Here is a 15,447-nt window from a genome sequence, read left to right as displayed (position 1 = left end):
GTAAGCAACAGATTTGTTTTAACGACGAATTTTTCCATTACGAAATGCAGTACATACAAATAACAGGGTTTGTTCTCCCTCAGACTACAGATAGGCCACGTAGAATGCAATTCGTCTCTCGAGATAGATCGATAAAAGAGACATGCATCTCCTGTGCTCATCGAACAATGGTGGTTACTGGATACCTATAACGAGCATTATTCCTAAGATATGGCCCTTCTCCGTGACACCCGAATTGTGCTTGCACGCGTATGGCATCCTTTAACGACCATTCAACAACAATTATCCCAACAAACACTGGCGCATGCGCAGTGGAATGGTTTCGTTCGGAACCTAAAGAAAGCAAACAATACACTTGTAAAATTACTTCATTTCAACGCTTTCAATTTATATTTTTAATGTTTGCATCAACAATAGAAGCCGCTGCACGTGAAAAAAATAATAATAATATACTAAAGCGACTAGATGCATCCCAATAGTTTCCGTCGTTGACAGACGATCCTAATATCATCCGTTGACCCCGAACATTCTACCGGTAATCGGTGACTCACATTTACGCTTGGCCAGTTAAAGGGTATGAGCATGAAGGTGACATACAACAACCACGCGACAACTAACCGGCCATTACTATGAATATAACGCTGCCCAGCTCATTACAAGGGACATTACCATCTTCCCTTAACATATGCAGTGTTCTGATAAGGGTAAAAGAGGGGGGGGGGAGGAGCAAAGAGAAGAGGCTATGCTTTCTGCACCAATGACAGCAAAATACGACTGCTGGCTAGTTTCAGCCGCTATTATCTGGAGGATGTTTTTCCCTCGTAATCTGCTTAGCGTGGCGTGTGTTCGGAGTAAACTCACAGCAAGATGGGCTCGGGTACATGCGGATTTACTGCACTATTGCGTGTGTGTAGCAAAGAGAGAACAAAAAAGGTCACTGCTAAGTTGCATAAAATAAACATTAACGATTGCTTAAGTGAATATATTTGCATTTGTTACAGGACAAAAGATAATTGATAAAGATTAGATGGCTTCAATGTTTTAATTTTTGCACTGAAGAATGTGACAATTATCTTTTTTTTTCTTTCAATTATTTCATCGAACAACATTTACCACTGTTTAGTTTATACATTAAAATTCGTAATGGAGATTATCTCGTTGCTAAAGTATTAATACTTGACTATTTTTTTTCTTAGTTTATTAATACCTTCAATAAAGAATCATATCGAAAGATATCCCTTAAATAAAAGGACAAAACGCAACATACTTACCCTAAAAGCTCCACTATTCCCATCATCCAACTCCAACACATAACCTTCAACAAAACTAGACATGTGCGGTTGCCAAGCAACGGTGATACTGTTATTTTCTGCGTTACATTCCTCGGGTATTAATACCGGTGATCCAGGTGCTAAACAACATAAGAATATTTCACATGACTGAATTAAAACTAATCAAGCATTAAAATATATTCGATAACTTGTAATGCTGTTTCAATATTCATGAACGATACATATATACTGTATATATATATATATATATACACATAAATATTACGTAGTTGTTGCAAAAGAAAAAAAAAACATTAAAAAGACAAAATGGATCGTTTTAGGTCTTTGCAATATTAATATTTTACTAAAGAGGAAAGCATATTTTAGAAAATTTATTAGTGGGTCGTTTAAACACCCTTTAATAAATGCGATGTCATTCAATAAAACTCACAACAGGGAGATACTAAAGCTGGAGGGACATCTATCGAGGAATACCCTTGGAGGGTAATGGATGGCAATGCTGTAGCCAATGAAGTTCTAACTGAGGCTCGTCTATTGCTGTTCTCTTGCCATGATTAGAGCTTTAATAGCTCAATAACACCCTATCCCTACACTGTCCTCTACAGATAACGGGGAAGATGAAAAGCATTCTTGCTTCGCCTTCTTTAAGCCAGTCCTTATAAGGACTAAAGCTGGAAAATTAGAATAAATTTAACCCTGTTGAATAGTTGGATATTTGAATTTTCTGAGTAATTTAAACGATAAACTCGAGCGTAGAATTTGCATTTTGTGCCCAGCAAACAGGCAAATATTTGTTGTGACTTTGACGTGAGCGTATTGTGTTCCCCAGGCCATTTCCTCCCCCCCCCCAACGCAACTACCAAATAATGCTAAGAGATTGCCTAAAAGATAATTCTAGCGTGAATTACAAGCAGACACTTAGGGTTTAAATTAAAGATCTGAAAAACAGACTCTTTCACTGCGATTAACTTTCATTCAAGAAGGATGGATGCACATTGACTGCTTCGGTGCCGGTTGCTTAGCAACGCTAATCTATGATCCATTCGTTCTCATCTAGCCACACGCTAATTCATTATTGAGTAGCCATCAAAACAGCGCGATCCCATAAATCCGAGTAGGATATGATAACTGAACATAAAACGTTATAAGCCGAATTATTTAGAAATGGTTATGCCATTTACTAAATTGCTATTTGCCTTAGAGCCTCCAATAAAAAAAAAAAAAAAAAAAAACCGTTAGCCATGAACTCGCTCTCTAGCCACGATGCCGTACTTAATTGTTTATTTTGCTCCCGGCAGCGCGTAAAAAAAAGAACGAGTTCTTAGCATTCAAGAGTCCCATTACCAGAATCTAATTCTCCAAGTAACAGCTTAGACGGTATAAAAATGAAACAAGCCAAAAGTTCCTTCCTGGGAAAATGCAGTAATTAAAACACAAAAGAAACTTATACACGCTCTGGATAATGGTTTTGTGTTGGTTTCAAGTCAACGAAATTAATCGCAGTGGATGTCCAGTACCATCGTTTTATTTTTATTCATCCACAGTGAAACGGTATTTGAAGTAGATTTTCAAACAGACTTGTGACCCTCGCAGATGGTCTACTACATATGTTAAGCCTATATTGTAGTTCGCAATACGTTAAAAAAAATAATAAAATAAAATAAATCTAATACCTGCTTTTTTTTTTTTTGCATATGGCAACAATGGCATCTCTAACAATCAACATTTGTGGATTTCTAAACACGTGACACTTTAATTATGTACTGAGGAGTATATTGGACGGCAAGTACGTAATGTTAGATCCGATTTTAAAACTAGGCAGAATACAGAAACTAAAAAAACACGCTCGTAACTTATTTGCATAACTTGATTTTTTTTTATTCTTTGTTTAATACATAAACAAGAATAATCAAATACACATAAAAGAAGTGAAAGATAGTTGTTTACCTGCTGGCGAAGTCCCTGCATTTTGAACGTCAGCTATGCAGAGAATAAAAAGAGCACTTTAGCTGACTTACGACCATCAAGACTATCGAAAGAAGGTGCAGTGGTTAAGGTAACATGCAAAAAGGGGGGGGGGGAGAAGAGAAAGGGTGGTTGCAAGAAAGCAAAACGAGAGGTGCTGGATTGGTAGGGTAGGGTGGGGGGGGTGCAGATACCTGACAAAATGATAGGTGCATCAATCAAGACAACGTCGTCTACGCCTCCACCCGCGACATCGAATGCAGCCGTAGGTAGTAATCGATATGGGGTGGCCAGGTCGATTGCCGTTTCTGCAAAGCTTCACGGCAGTTTTATTTTCCACCCTTCGTTTTTTTTTTTTTTTTTTTTCCCCTTCTCTGTGTGTGTGTGAAAAAATTAAGTACGGCAGGTAATGCCACATTACTGTCACAATTACAAGTGAAAAAGGGCCAATCAGCAATTAGAGCTGGGATGTCAAGTGCCCAGCGGTGCGAGTAGACTGCCACCGTACGAATTGTTTATTTAGAAGAGAGAAAATGTGTCCATAATAAGGGCCCATAATAATATCTGTATAATAATGTAGCGCAATTGTTCTACCGTGGAATTTTTGGACCCAATCCAATGCGGTTGTGGTCCCCATCTCTCCACCTGCTTAATCAAGTCGTCTTCGCAACGAAAGTTATTTCTTTACGATCAGTATTTCAAGCCCAACCCTACAAGTTGCATTACGTTGTTTTAGTATTTGTGTACTGAACCTTTTCGCTTGATGTTATTCTAGTTTAGGATGTAACATTACGAGTGATGAAGTCCGGGATGGTGATTATATTATTATCGGGATTTAAATTATAGTCACGTGAAAGCCTGACCAATTACATTTATTTATTCAGCTTAGTTCTGAATTTAATTAAATAAAATTTGATATCAATTCGTTTAGTTCGTATCCTCATCTATTTTCTAACTCCTTTATTTAGTTTGTAAATCGAAATCCCAAACATAATTTGAATGGAATTGTAACGGTACTCAAGAATCGATCCTCTGTCTTAAACAAGAGCCACTTTGGAGGCACTTAAACGAATTCTTACTACTGCACATTTAGCGAAATTATCTTGCAAAAATAAGATCATTTTTATAGCAGCTATTTCATACGTGATCTATTTGTCTGTTGCGGACTCGTGATTTGCTATAACAGAAGACAAATCTGCTAATCATTTAAACACAAAACTGTGAATGGATGGTGAAATCCACAGCAATACGTAACAATTAAAACACATTGTAACAAAAACGATAATTTCTGCTCTAGAGCAACTGTTTTGATTACATCAGTTTAATAATAACAATTACTGTACTACCAAATTAAATGAGCTTTATTCATTAGTATTAAATACATGTTTTTTTTTTGCTGTTTTTTTAAACATTTATTTTTACGACTTTTGTTTTTTGGAAGACCTGAGATACTGCGCTGCAGAGAAAGAAAAAAAAAAGTGAGGTATATAAATGTCACAGGGAAGTTGTTTCTTGTTGATAGACCTTATTTATAGAAATAAGATAGGTGTCATGTGATCTCCTCCCAAGGGGAAAGATTCCGGCAAGGCAAACTACGGAGTGCGTAGGCGTTGAGTTTTTCTTAAATAATTAACGGCTTTTTTTTTTTTTTTTTTTTTTTTTTTTTTTTTTTTTTTGCTGTGGAGGTTTCCGATTTTATTTTCTTTACACAAAGCAAAAAAAAGTCAACGATGTTTTCTAATTTTAATTCTTTTAAGTTTCATTGGAGTTCCGGATGATTTCATGTTATTGTTCAAACGAGGGGATGTTAAAACAAAACAAAAAAAAAAAAAAAACGCCCACGATGTGAATCTGACGGTTGTTTTCACATATAATTTATGACATCCCCCCCCCTCCTACACACACACACACACACACACACGCATACAGAGTAGTGTACTTACGTTTCATCTGGGAGAAAGTCATCTGCTCGATGCTGTGGAGTACCGACTGGTGGTCCAGAGTGAGGTCGAACTCGTGAGACACCCAAGGAGTGTTGGTCATCTCTTTGTGCCAAGTCACGTCCACGTTGGACACCCGGTTGATGAGCGCAGAGCCAACCTGCAATCGAAAATCAGCTCATTAAACCTTAAATAGAAGACCAAACGAGAATTAAAACTAAATTTGTGCTTCGTCAATTTTCAATTTTATTAGCGGAATAATTAAAAAAAAAGTTACACAATACTATTGCAAATCTCTATGGCAAAAAAAAAAAGAAAAAAAAAGACCTTAAGCCTCGGAGTTCGACACGGTGTCGTTAAAGCGCGCGACAGGCGAATGTCGCTCTTGTGACGTCACCGCCAACTTCTAAAGAATCCGCGGATTCAAATTAGACGCCGGCAGGGATCATATCTTGGGATTAAAAAGAGGCACACAATCCTGACAACGCATTGTAATCTGCTTTTCCACGTGAACACCCAGTGCGCTTGACGGTTAGGAAGCGGAAACGAAGAGGGGGGGGGGAGGAAGAAATAAAAAAAACGTGCAAACTCGAGAAGCACAATTAGATTAACAATTCTCTCGCACGCGCGATCAGGACGTAGCAAAACACACTAACAAGCACTTCACAGACCCCCGTAAATTATTAAACCTCTTACACGGCGAATTTCTTCCCCACTCCGTTCCAAACGGCGGAAATTAAGAAGAATAGAAGATGAACAGAAGTAAATACCCCCCCCCCAAATCCGACTAATTAAAGAAGTTGATCACGTGCATCCTTTTAAAGAATACGAACGTACGTGTGTGTGTGTGTGTGCGCGCGCGCGCGCACACACACACACACAGAGTAGATTAGTAAGGAAGCTGCACGACCGCTTTCCGCCCGGTCCTGCGACCACCAAACGCAAAGCTGTGCCCCGTCATTAGTCGATAATTAGAGAAATATTTCTGTCCTTCCCATCAATCACGAAATAAGACGGTTACGCCGAAAAAAAAAAAAAAAAAAAAAAAAAAAACGGACGGGCACGTCGACGTACAAATCAGGGTCGTTTGTGAGAGCCACCATCAACGGCGCGTGCATTTAAAACCTGCCTAGCGGTAATTAGCAAAGAATAAAAGTGAACGAAGAGAGAGTAAAAAGGCTTAATGGTCTACTGGGTGCTCCGGACGTGTGCGAGGTTGTTTAATCAGATGGCGCTGTTGTCCTAACTTTAGACGGGGGTTGTTCTAGGAAAGCGGTCTGCTTCCCTCTCACACGACTACGAAATACGAGATTTGTTTGAAACCGTTTCATTACATGCAATGACATAACTCTTGGCTTCTTTTATGGGATAAAAATAAAAAGGAATCTAAAGGCCTTCATATCCATTGCTAATTAGATCGTTTAGTCAAAGTCTTAATCTTTTTAAGATCGTTCTTTGGATTCGATGAATGTCCTCATTTATAGCTTTTTTCATTCAACGTATTAAACCTTTAAATACCGCAACCATCGTGTGAATGAATAAAGCCGAAACCAAAAGGGATATGGCGATCCAGAGAGAGGATGAATATCCACATCGATTGCACGTAGAGAGTTTACAAAATACACTTAGCTCGGCTTCAAATCCGAGGGAATCGTGACTACGAATCAGCCATTCCCGCAAACTAAAGGGAGCAATTTTCTGGTACTTAGCATACCTGGGCTGTGTTCAGGTGCCCATCCACTCGCCACCGCTAACACAGGTCCATCACTCACGACCCTACTGCTTCGATGCGTCCCTGGAACGTTTTCGGTAACCACACAGTGATTCAACTCCCAAAGGTGCAGTCCAGAGAGGTCATTACCCCGGCAACAAATATCCGAAGGGATCGCTTGTGAACAGAAGCGTACCCAAAGGTACCTCCGTTAATAGCTTAGCATCCCCTAGTCAAGGAGTCGAAAGATTAGTACGGTGTCCAACCACGTGGGTGAAGAGGGAATATCCTCGTGGGAGGACTATATGCTTCTCTTTCCTCCCCCCCCCGCGCCAACTGAATTTGCCGCTTAATCAATAGAAATGGCCATCTACGGCGTCGCTAGGGTTCAAGCAATGTCAACCGCGCTTACGTACCTGAAGAAAGGCCGTTGGATCCGTCTCTTTGAGAGCTTCGATGCAAAACTGTAGTAATCCCGTGGTCTGCTGTAGCTTGCTTGTGCACGTGGTCACCTGCTCCCTCAGCGTTTTCAACTTGAACTCCCTCTCTTTACGGACAAATTCTATGAGCTGCATCTTGCGCGCGTGCAAGGCTTCGATCAGCATCTCGACGTGACTGGTTATGGCACTTTCGAAGTCTGTGCAGTTTTCCTGGTGACAAAAAATAAAAAAATAAATAAATAAAATAAAATAAAATAAAACGTTAGGTTGCAGTATGTTGTATACAGTCAAAACAATTTTAATTTTGATTTGATAATAACGGGATAGCATTGTTGGTCAGTGACGTAACAGATTATTCTCGTTTGATCGGAGTTCTGAACAGCACTCTGGATATTGTTCGTCGTAATTCTAATTTGATTTTATTCTTTACCTTATTCTTCCAATTATTTTTTTGAGAACGGCAGGACTGAAGTTGTAAAAAAGGTTGGAAACATTTTTTTCATGGGTTTGCCAATTATTTTTAATGTGAATCTCAGATCCATTAAAGTGTCAGCTCCATCCAGGAGGTTGGCCGTTATGGGTCTCCATACATTCCTCTCTTGGGCTATTCTTCTTCTTCTTCTGCTTTGTACATGAACAGTCGGTCGTTTGTTTTTCAATCCTGTGTGTCGTTGTTTCCCCCCCCCCACAATTCTTTCTTCTAATAAATCTTTAAGCAATTTCATTTGCTCACGATATAATTCATACATGATATTTATGCTTCTATATATTTTTTTATCCTGTTCTGTACATCCACATCTGGAGAACGTCAATCCTTTTAATATCTTCTTTGTTTATTGTCCATATGTCTGCTCCATAGAGAAAAGTAGACTAAATAAAGCACTGAGAGTAGTTTGGATAAAAATAAAATAAAATAAACATTTTTATTATTCATAAAATCAGTTTATTAACTCGACTAGCTTCCACATTTCTTGTGGCTCGCTTCTGCAAGAGGAGGAAAAAAAAAACAAACATAAAAATGCTAAAAATTAGCAGTAACGACAACTTAATGGAATTAAAAAGTATTTATTCATTTAGTATATGATGAAAATGGCCGTGACACCCATACGAAACCGATACACTGTATAATGCTATTGGGTGTGTTTTCTGGCCGATTTGCCTGTATGTGGGATGGAAAAATATTCCTACCTCCAATATGAGATATGCGTCCCGTAGACGGCATAACTTTGTTCTAATCAGAGATGTTCAGCAGAAGTTTTGAAAAGAAAAACCTGTTTATCTTCGAATTCTACGGAGGTGGGGGTTGACTGGGTTTAAGTAGCCCTAAATTGTTCCTCAAATCGTGGTCAGATGATAAAAATGAAGCCAGTCTTTTGAAGGACTCCATAAATTATTTCGTCTTAAGTAGGACAAGTGATTTAGGAATCCGCTGTTCAAGAAGAGTAGTTTGATGGTATCAAAGGAGAGACGTAGGACTTCATCTTCCAGTGTTAAATCCCTTGTCTTCTCAATGAATTTCCACATACGACTGGTAACTTTGATAGATACTGGAAAGATTAGAGATGGGCGAGTCTCCGGGATCCACAACGGGACGTACATCTGGAGCGCTATAAACCCTTCGTGATACTCGGTGATTGGGGGTCAGCTAATCAGTGATTTCCTTGCCCAGATGTAGAAGCCTTTTTATCATATTATTATTATTATTAGTGGCGTACTCGCAATATTATTAATATTGCGAGTGCGCCACTAATATAGATATATAGTAGCAATATAGATCCATCAGTGACCTTGAATCGATCACTGCTGTTGGTAATAAAATCAATCCACATTTTAAAAGACTATAACGAATAGATTAAATAGATATTAATATAAAATTTAATAGATATTAAAAAATTAATTGATTATAAAACTCTTTATATTCTTTAACCTTGGAATTGGCAAGGTCTTCTTAGATGTACCTTATTCAAAATCAAACAAGCTTTTATTATGCATTCCCTAGAGAGCAGACAGTTGAGTTTGTATATCTTTGTTTTTGCATTCGATGCTTAGTGATTGTTGCAAAAAAGCGCACTTCTAAAAACGTATGCTGAAATAAATATGTGACGTCATTTGTGACGTTGCTGATCATATCATTGTTGCTCGCTTATTGCGGTGGTTTACGTTCTTTATTTTTTCCTCCTATTCTAAACACTTTCTGAATTAATATTGGCCGCCTTCCTTCCTAAATTTTACTGTGTGTATGCGGCGCGGGCGCGGTAGAATTGAAATTCTCCACTCATTTCAAAAAGGAAATGATTTTCTTCCTAACGAATAAGGGATTTTAGTGTTCAACAATAGTAAACCATTTTAGCCAAATGAATGGGGTTGGAGTAAAGAAAGCCCGACCAAAGGAGAAGTTCCGATTTCTTTCTTGTATACAGTCAATGGCGAATAAGTGTGCTTTATACTACGCCATCGCACATCCTCTCCCCCCCCCCCTTCTGCAGTCGCACTGAGAGATATTAGGCCACTAGGAAGAGTCACCCACGATAACAGAGAGATAAACGTAAAGACTTGGAACAGCAACGTCTTCTGATGCCAACCAAGAACATAAAAAAAAAAAAAAAAGAAAGAGAACTTATGAGACGGGTGGACACAGCTGTGGTCTATGACGGCAGGAGCGGCAAGCGATAAGAACGGATGATAAAATAAGAAAAAGCACTGGACCACAACCATTAGAAGATTTCATAATACGGTAGACTCGCACGTGTGTGGCTGACTGGTCGATCTGGGACCTGGTAACGTGCATCGAGAGGCACGTTATAAGCGTGCGGCACGTGGGTGAACAATGCCCGTTCACACTTTATTTTCAGTGGGGGGATTGTCTGCTAGACGGAAGCTGGTCGTGATAAATTAAACCTTCCCAATCACACAAAAGAAGTGGCACCTGTGTGGATGGGTGGGATGGGAGCAAACAAAGGGGGGGGTTTAAGCCACTAAGTCCTACTCAGACTAAACACAGGAAGCGTTCTTTGGTGCCACCAGAAGAAGGAAAAAAACACAAAGCAGACCTCAACGACAAATCGAGCGCTAAGTACGATCGCTTGACACCAAACAGATACTCCCATGACATGATCCTAAACAATTTACAACTGTTTAGAGGTGGGACTGGGAGGAAATCCTCTTCATCAGAAGATAGATAGCATCTCCTGTCGGTGGACAATAAGCAGCTTAAAAGTTATTGACAATTGCAACGTCAATTATAAAGTGACAGTTCTAAATATCCGTTCGTATGGAACGGAAGTCGGTCGGCAATGCTTGTCTGAAGCATCCAGAAGAAATGTGATCCTTAAAAAAAAACATTAATTGAATGGTCAAGTTTAAAGACATTTTTGTTGCCAAATTAGTCGCGTTTCTTACTGCTGTTCCCCATCGCTGCAACAAGTCTGCTATTAGGACAGGTCGCCCCGGAATGCACTTGCTTCTGTCATCGGCGCATGACACATTGTTAGCGTAGATCGATATCAGTGGTCCATTGTTGGCGACAATGGACATTTGCACACAATAGTTCCAAAGAAGCATTTTTAATATGTAACGTCAGACACGCCTGAGTTTTGCAACAATACAATATTAATGATACCGAAGGACTACTGTATGCAAATACTCTCCATTGTTGTCGAAAATCTGAAGTCGCTTAGACAGGAGAAGCCATGAAAGAAATGCGGATACATGAAATCTACGACGCGCATCTAAGTCGTCTTAAAATAATAATAATAAAAGTATCACTTAAAGGACTATGGACCTGTTCCCATCCTCTCTTTCTCTAAGTGTGTAATACAATATGAAAGTTTTATTTAATTTGTATTTTGTCTACTTGAAAATGCCCTGCTTATATATATATACAGGGTGTTCGGGATAAATTTGACATATTTATAATTAATTATATTTTTCCGTAAGTTACATGTATTAACACACACTTCTCTTCATTTAAAAGTTTGGACCCTTCTTCATTCATATACAAGATGTCAGAAAGGATGGATAGCTGGAACCCACCTGAATCATGAAGAGAATAACTTGTATCATGATGATTCGTGCCCGCCATCAAAATAAGGATATTACGACTGCTGCCCAATGCTCCCTGAATACAGTAAAAACAATCAGGCATGAACTAGAGACTTGCAATGGTGACTACGAGGATGTAGCAAGAAGAAAGATCCCTAGCAGACGATCTGATTGCGTTCGTACAGCAGAATTCCTCGCAAATCTGCAGGAACAGGTGTTGAAGAACCCTGGCATTGGAATTCGGGCTTTGTTCGTGGAGTTGCTAACTGTAGTCAAGCCCTGGATAACAAGGGTAGCCAATGGTAGGCCGTATGTATGGCAGCAGGATTCGGCCCCTTGCCACACCTCTGGGAAAAGTCAAAAATGGTTGTCTGAAAATTTCTACGACTTCACCAGTCCAAATGTTTGGCCTCCAAACTCCCCAGACCTTAACCCCATGGATTATTTTGTATGGGGCGCAGTTGAAAAAGACACCAATCGCACTTCCAGTAATACAAAAGCCCAGTTAATGGATAAAATTAAAACAGTTTTTGCGGCCCTTCCCAGGGAGACTGTAGCATCAGCTTGTTCGAGGTTCCGAAGCAGAATTGAAGCTGTGATCGATGCTAATGGTGGTTATTTTGAGTAAATCTTGTTGATAGTATTGTAATTAACTCTGCCTGTAATGTTTTTTTTGTCAATTCATTAAATTTAATAGATACAAAGAAGATTTTCTTTTTCCTTACGAAACTGTCAAATTTATCCCGAACACCCTGTATATATATATATATATATATATATATTAAGAAAAAACTTACCGTCACTTTCTCCGACATTCCTTTTAATCGTTGTATGAACTCCGTGGCTCCTTTTGCCTTTTCTGATAACGCCTGGAGGTTTTGGGAAAGTTCGGTCTGTGAAGGAAATGAAGAAATATTTAGTGAGGCAACAATCTTTGCGATGTGATTAAGACCCACTTTAAGTGAGAACTGATCCTTCCTCGTTGGACTGACCACCTTTCAATATATCATATCACGCTACATACATCTCCATTTCACATCCATATATATGTATATTGTTGGATTCTGAATGAAGAGAAATTTAAATTATTAATACTCTCCTCAGAATCCAACATAATCCACCATGGCAAAGGCTACATTTGTAAATATTATTTAATGTAAATCACTTGTTTATAATTTAATATTCATATAACTACCTTTAATTTTATCTAATATTTAATTATTTAATCAAGAACGTATGTATTAATAGTAGAAAAACTCTGTGATAAAATATTATTCAGCTATTTTAATTATTACTAGGTTAATATTATAAGAACTTGTATTGGATAATTTAACTGCGCATTATTTGAAATGTAAATATTCTCTATTTATTCCTGTTTGTGAAAATTTAACGTTATGTAATAGCTCAATTTTATTTATGTTTTGTTTTGTTGTCATGGAGACGCATGTAAGTAAGTGAGCGCGAGAATTGGAACAGAACGCGAAGAGGAGGTTTGTTGAAAATGCTGAAAGTTTACTGGAAAGTTAAAGAGATCTCGATTGAGCCCGTAAATTAATTCAGTTAATGCTAAAAGATTTATTTTAATGAGTGCTGTTTATTGTTAAAAGTGCTTACAGTTATAAAAAGTGTTTGTGTGTGTATGTTGATGAAGGGAAGAAGATTAACGGTAAGATTATTCCAACTTTAATATTTCTGTTCAGAGAAGTGCGTGAGTTTCATGTTAGAATTCCCTGATGTTAACAGTAACTATCGCGGAGAATTAAAAGAAGCGTAAAATTAAAAGCGATTGTTTGTGAAGAAGTGTTACTGAAAATTTTATTGTATTTGGAATTTAAGGAACTGTGAGAAGACTGTAAAGTGGAGATAGCAGAATTACCATTGTCTGAGTTTGCGTGACTTTATTATCAGAAAGGCCGAAGTGTTTCTAATAACTTAATTAGTGATTTGAAGTTAAGTGTAAAACTTGTGATTCTAAATTAAAGGTTTGTTTTTGTTAATGAAAAGTTGTATTTTGCCTGAATCTCTTTTACTGCACCATTCATAAAATATTCGAACCAAAGCGGGAAAATTAAGTAGGTTAAATATGCTCGGCCAGTATATATAATAACATCATATAAAAGAGGATAGTTGTGAGTTGATTTTTCTTCAATTCTTGAACTGATTCAGATATAGAGTGGCGCAGTCTATAAATATAAATTTTCTCTATATTTGTATTAGAAATCGCATAGCAACTATTATTTGTTTAAGAACATCATAGTGACTAACATGTCGGATCCAAAGTAAAGGTTAAGACGAATTAGGATCTAATAATATGAATTAAACATTAAATAATCGCCATTTTGATTATAATTCACATACATAAAAACCAAAATGGTGCATTAATACAATATATCAATTAAAGTTTATATAAACAAATTCTATTTTTAAAATTTTCCAACTATGCGAGTCACGTTTTTTTTTCAATTAATCAAATATTAATTTTTTTTTTCTAACTTTGATTAGAAAAATACAGTATCATTCCCATCTTTTTTAGCGACAATTCTAATGGCTGAACTGCGAGTCTTCTAGGGATTCAGCAATGCTAAATTTATTATTTCAGATTAAGGAAAATTACTGATTTCAAATCTAAAATAAAATTAAAATAAATATAATTTATTATGTACTATAAGAGATTACAAAATTAAGAATTCTTTCCAAAGTTTAATAACAATCCTAATACACCATTAAGGTTTATAAATAAAATAATTTTTTTTTTTTTTGATTATTATTTTTTTTTTTGATTCAATCCAATACCCTTGGAGGGTATTGGATTGAATGGAGTTCGATTACCCTCCATTCAATAAAATACCCTCCAAGGGTATTGGATTGAATGGAGGGTAATCGAAGGTAATGCTGTAGCCAATGAAGTTCTAACTGAGGTTTCGGCTATTGCTGTTACTCTCCTGCCATGATCAGAGCTTTAATAGCTCAATAACACCTTATCCCTACACTGTCCTCTACAGATAATGGGGAAGATGAAAAGCATTCTTGCTTCGCCCCTTTAAGTCAGTCCTTATAAGTTTATAAGGACTGACTTAAATCTTATATTACTTAAATGTAATATAAGATTGCAAAATGGCGGCTCGCGTTTTGATTAGTGTGATATTTTTAGATTTCCGAATGATAAATGATATATACAGGTAAGCGTTCTTCATTTTGTGAAATATAATTGCTATTGCTTCGCACATTTAGCTATTCGATCGATATTGCTGGCAGTCCTTTGGAGCTGAGATATCCTCTACAGAATTTCTGCTGGCAGGGCTTTAGACCTGTGAGATTTCTACTTGCGCTCATGCAATTCCCCAATCACCACCTACTAGACCTATCAACGAACAGAACAGACATGGATAATTTTAATGATCTTCTACAGCATCTAAATAAAGATCAAGCACTAAACCTATTTAAATTATTACTTAAAAAATTCGATACGGAATGGCCAGGTTTCCTAAACCTGTACACACAACCTGACGAACCCGAAGATATCGAGGACGAAGTTGAAGAGAACCACAACACGACCGTCTCCCTACCTGAGAACCACAGTCAGACAGACCTGACAGAAGAACACACGAGTAAAAGACGCAGAACCGAGGATGATCACATGGAAAACGAAACACCCTCACAAACGGTGCCGGAAAAAAAAAGGAAAAGGTCCCCCCGGTAATTCTCCGTGAAAAAGAAAAATGGACCACAGTTGTTCGAAACCTGAGAGAACATAACATTGACTACTCATGGGCCAGAAACACCGATGAAGGAGTAAAAATTCAACCAACTACAGTCACAGACTACAGAGGTTTAACAAAAATGATGGACAACAACAAACTGCAATACCACCTTCGCACTAAGCAGCGAAAGAAATCTCAAGGTTGTACTCCGAGGTGTCACTGAAGGCATTACCTCCGAGGAGATCGCGGCAGACATTACCCAGCAAGGCCTAACATTAATCAAAGTCAGCCGGATGTTCAGATCCGATAAACGACCGATGCCATTAGTATTAGTTGAGATTCAGAACATGCAAGGAT

At 37.9% G+C, this 15,447-nt stretch overlaps 1 protein-coding gene across 1 annotated transcript in view; it reads right to left on the bottom strand.

Moving 5' to 3' along the window:
- Trim9 (E3 ubiquitin-protein ligase Trim9) overlaps nt 1-15,447 on the bottom strand; it is a 112,907-nt gene that overhangs the window by 13,970 nt on the left and 83,490 nt on the right. Inside the window, exons 2-5 of the mRNA XM_090398874.1 lie at nt 12,187-12,282; nt 7,325-7,558; nt 5,201-5,357; nt 1,272-1,411 (exon numbers count right to left, since the gene is read on the bottom strand). Coding sequence (XP_090255000.1) covers nt 1,272-1,411; nt 5,201-5,357; nt 7,325-7,558; nt 12,187-12,282 — 627 coding nt within the window. The remainder of the gene's footprint in view (nt 1-1,271; nt 1,412-5,200; nt 5,358-7,324; nt 7,559-12,186; nt 12,283-15,447) is intronic.

This window comes from Typopeltis vanoorti, chromosome 10 (assembly GCF_054136105.1).
Source record: "Typopeltis vanoorti isolate ZY-2024b chromosome 10, IOZ_Tvanoo_1.0, whole genome shotgun sequence".
NCBI classification, from domain to species: Eukaryota; Metazoa; Arthropoda; class Arachnida; order Uropygi; family Thelyphonidae; genus Typopeltis; species Typopeltis vanoorti.
Note: the sequence above shows the minus strand (reverse complement) of the source record. Positions and strands in the feature narration are given on the sequence as shown.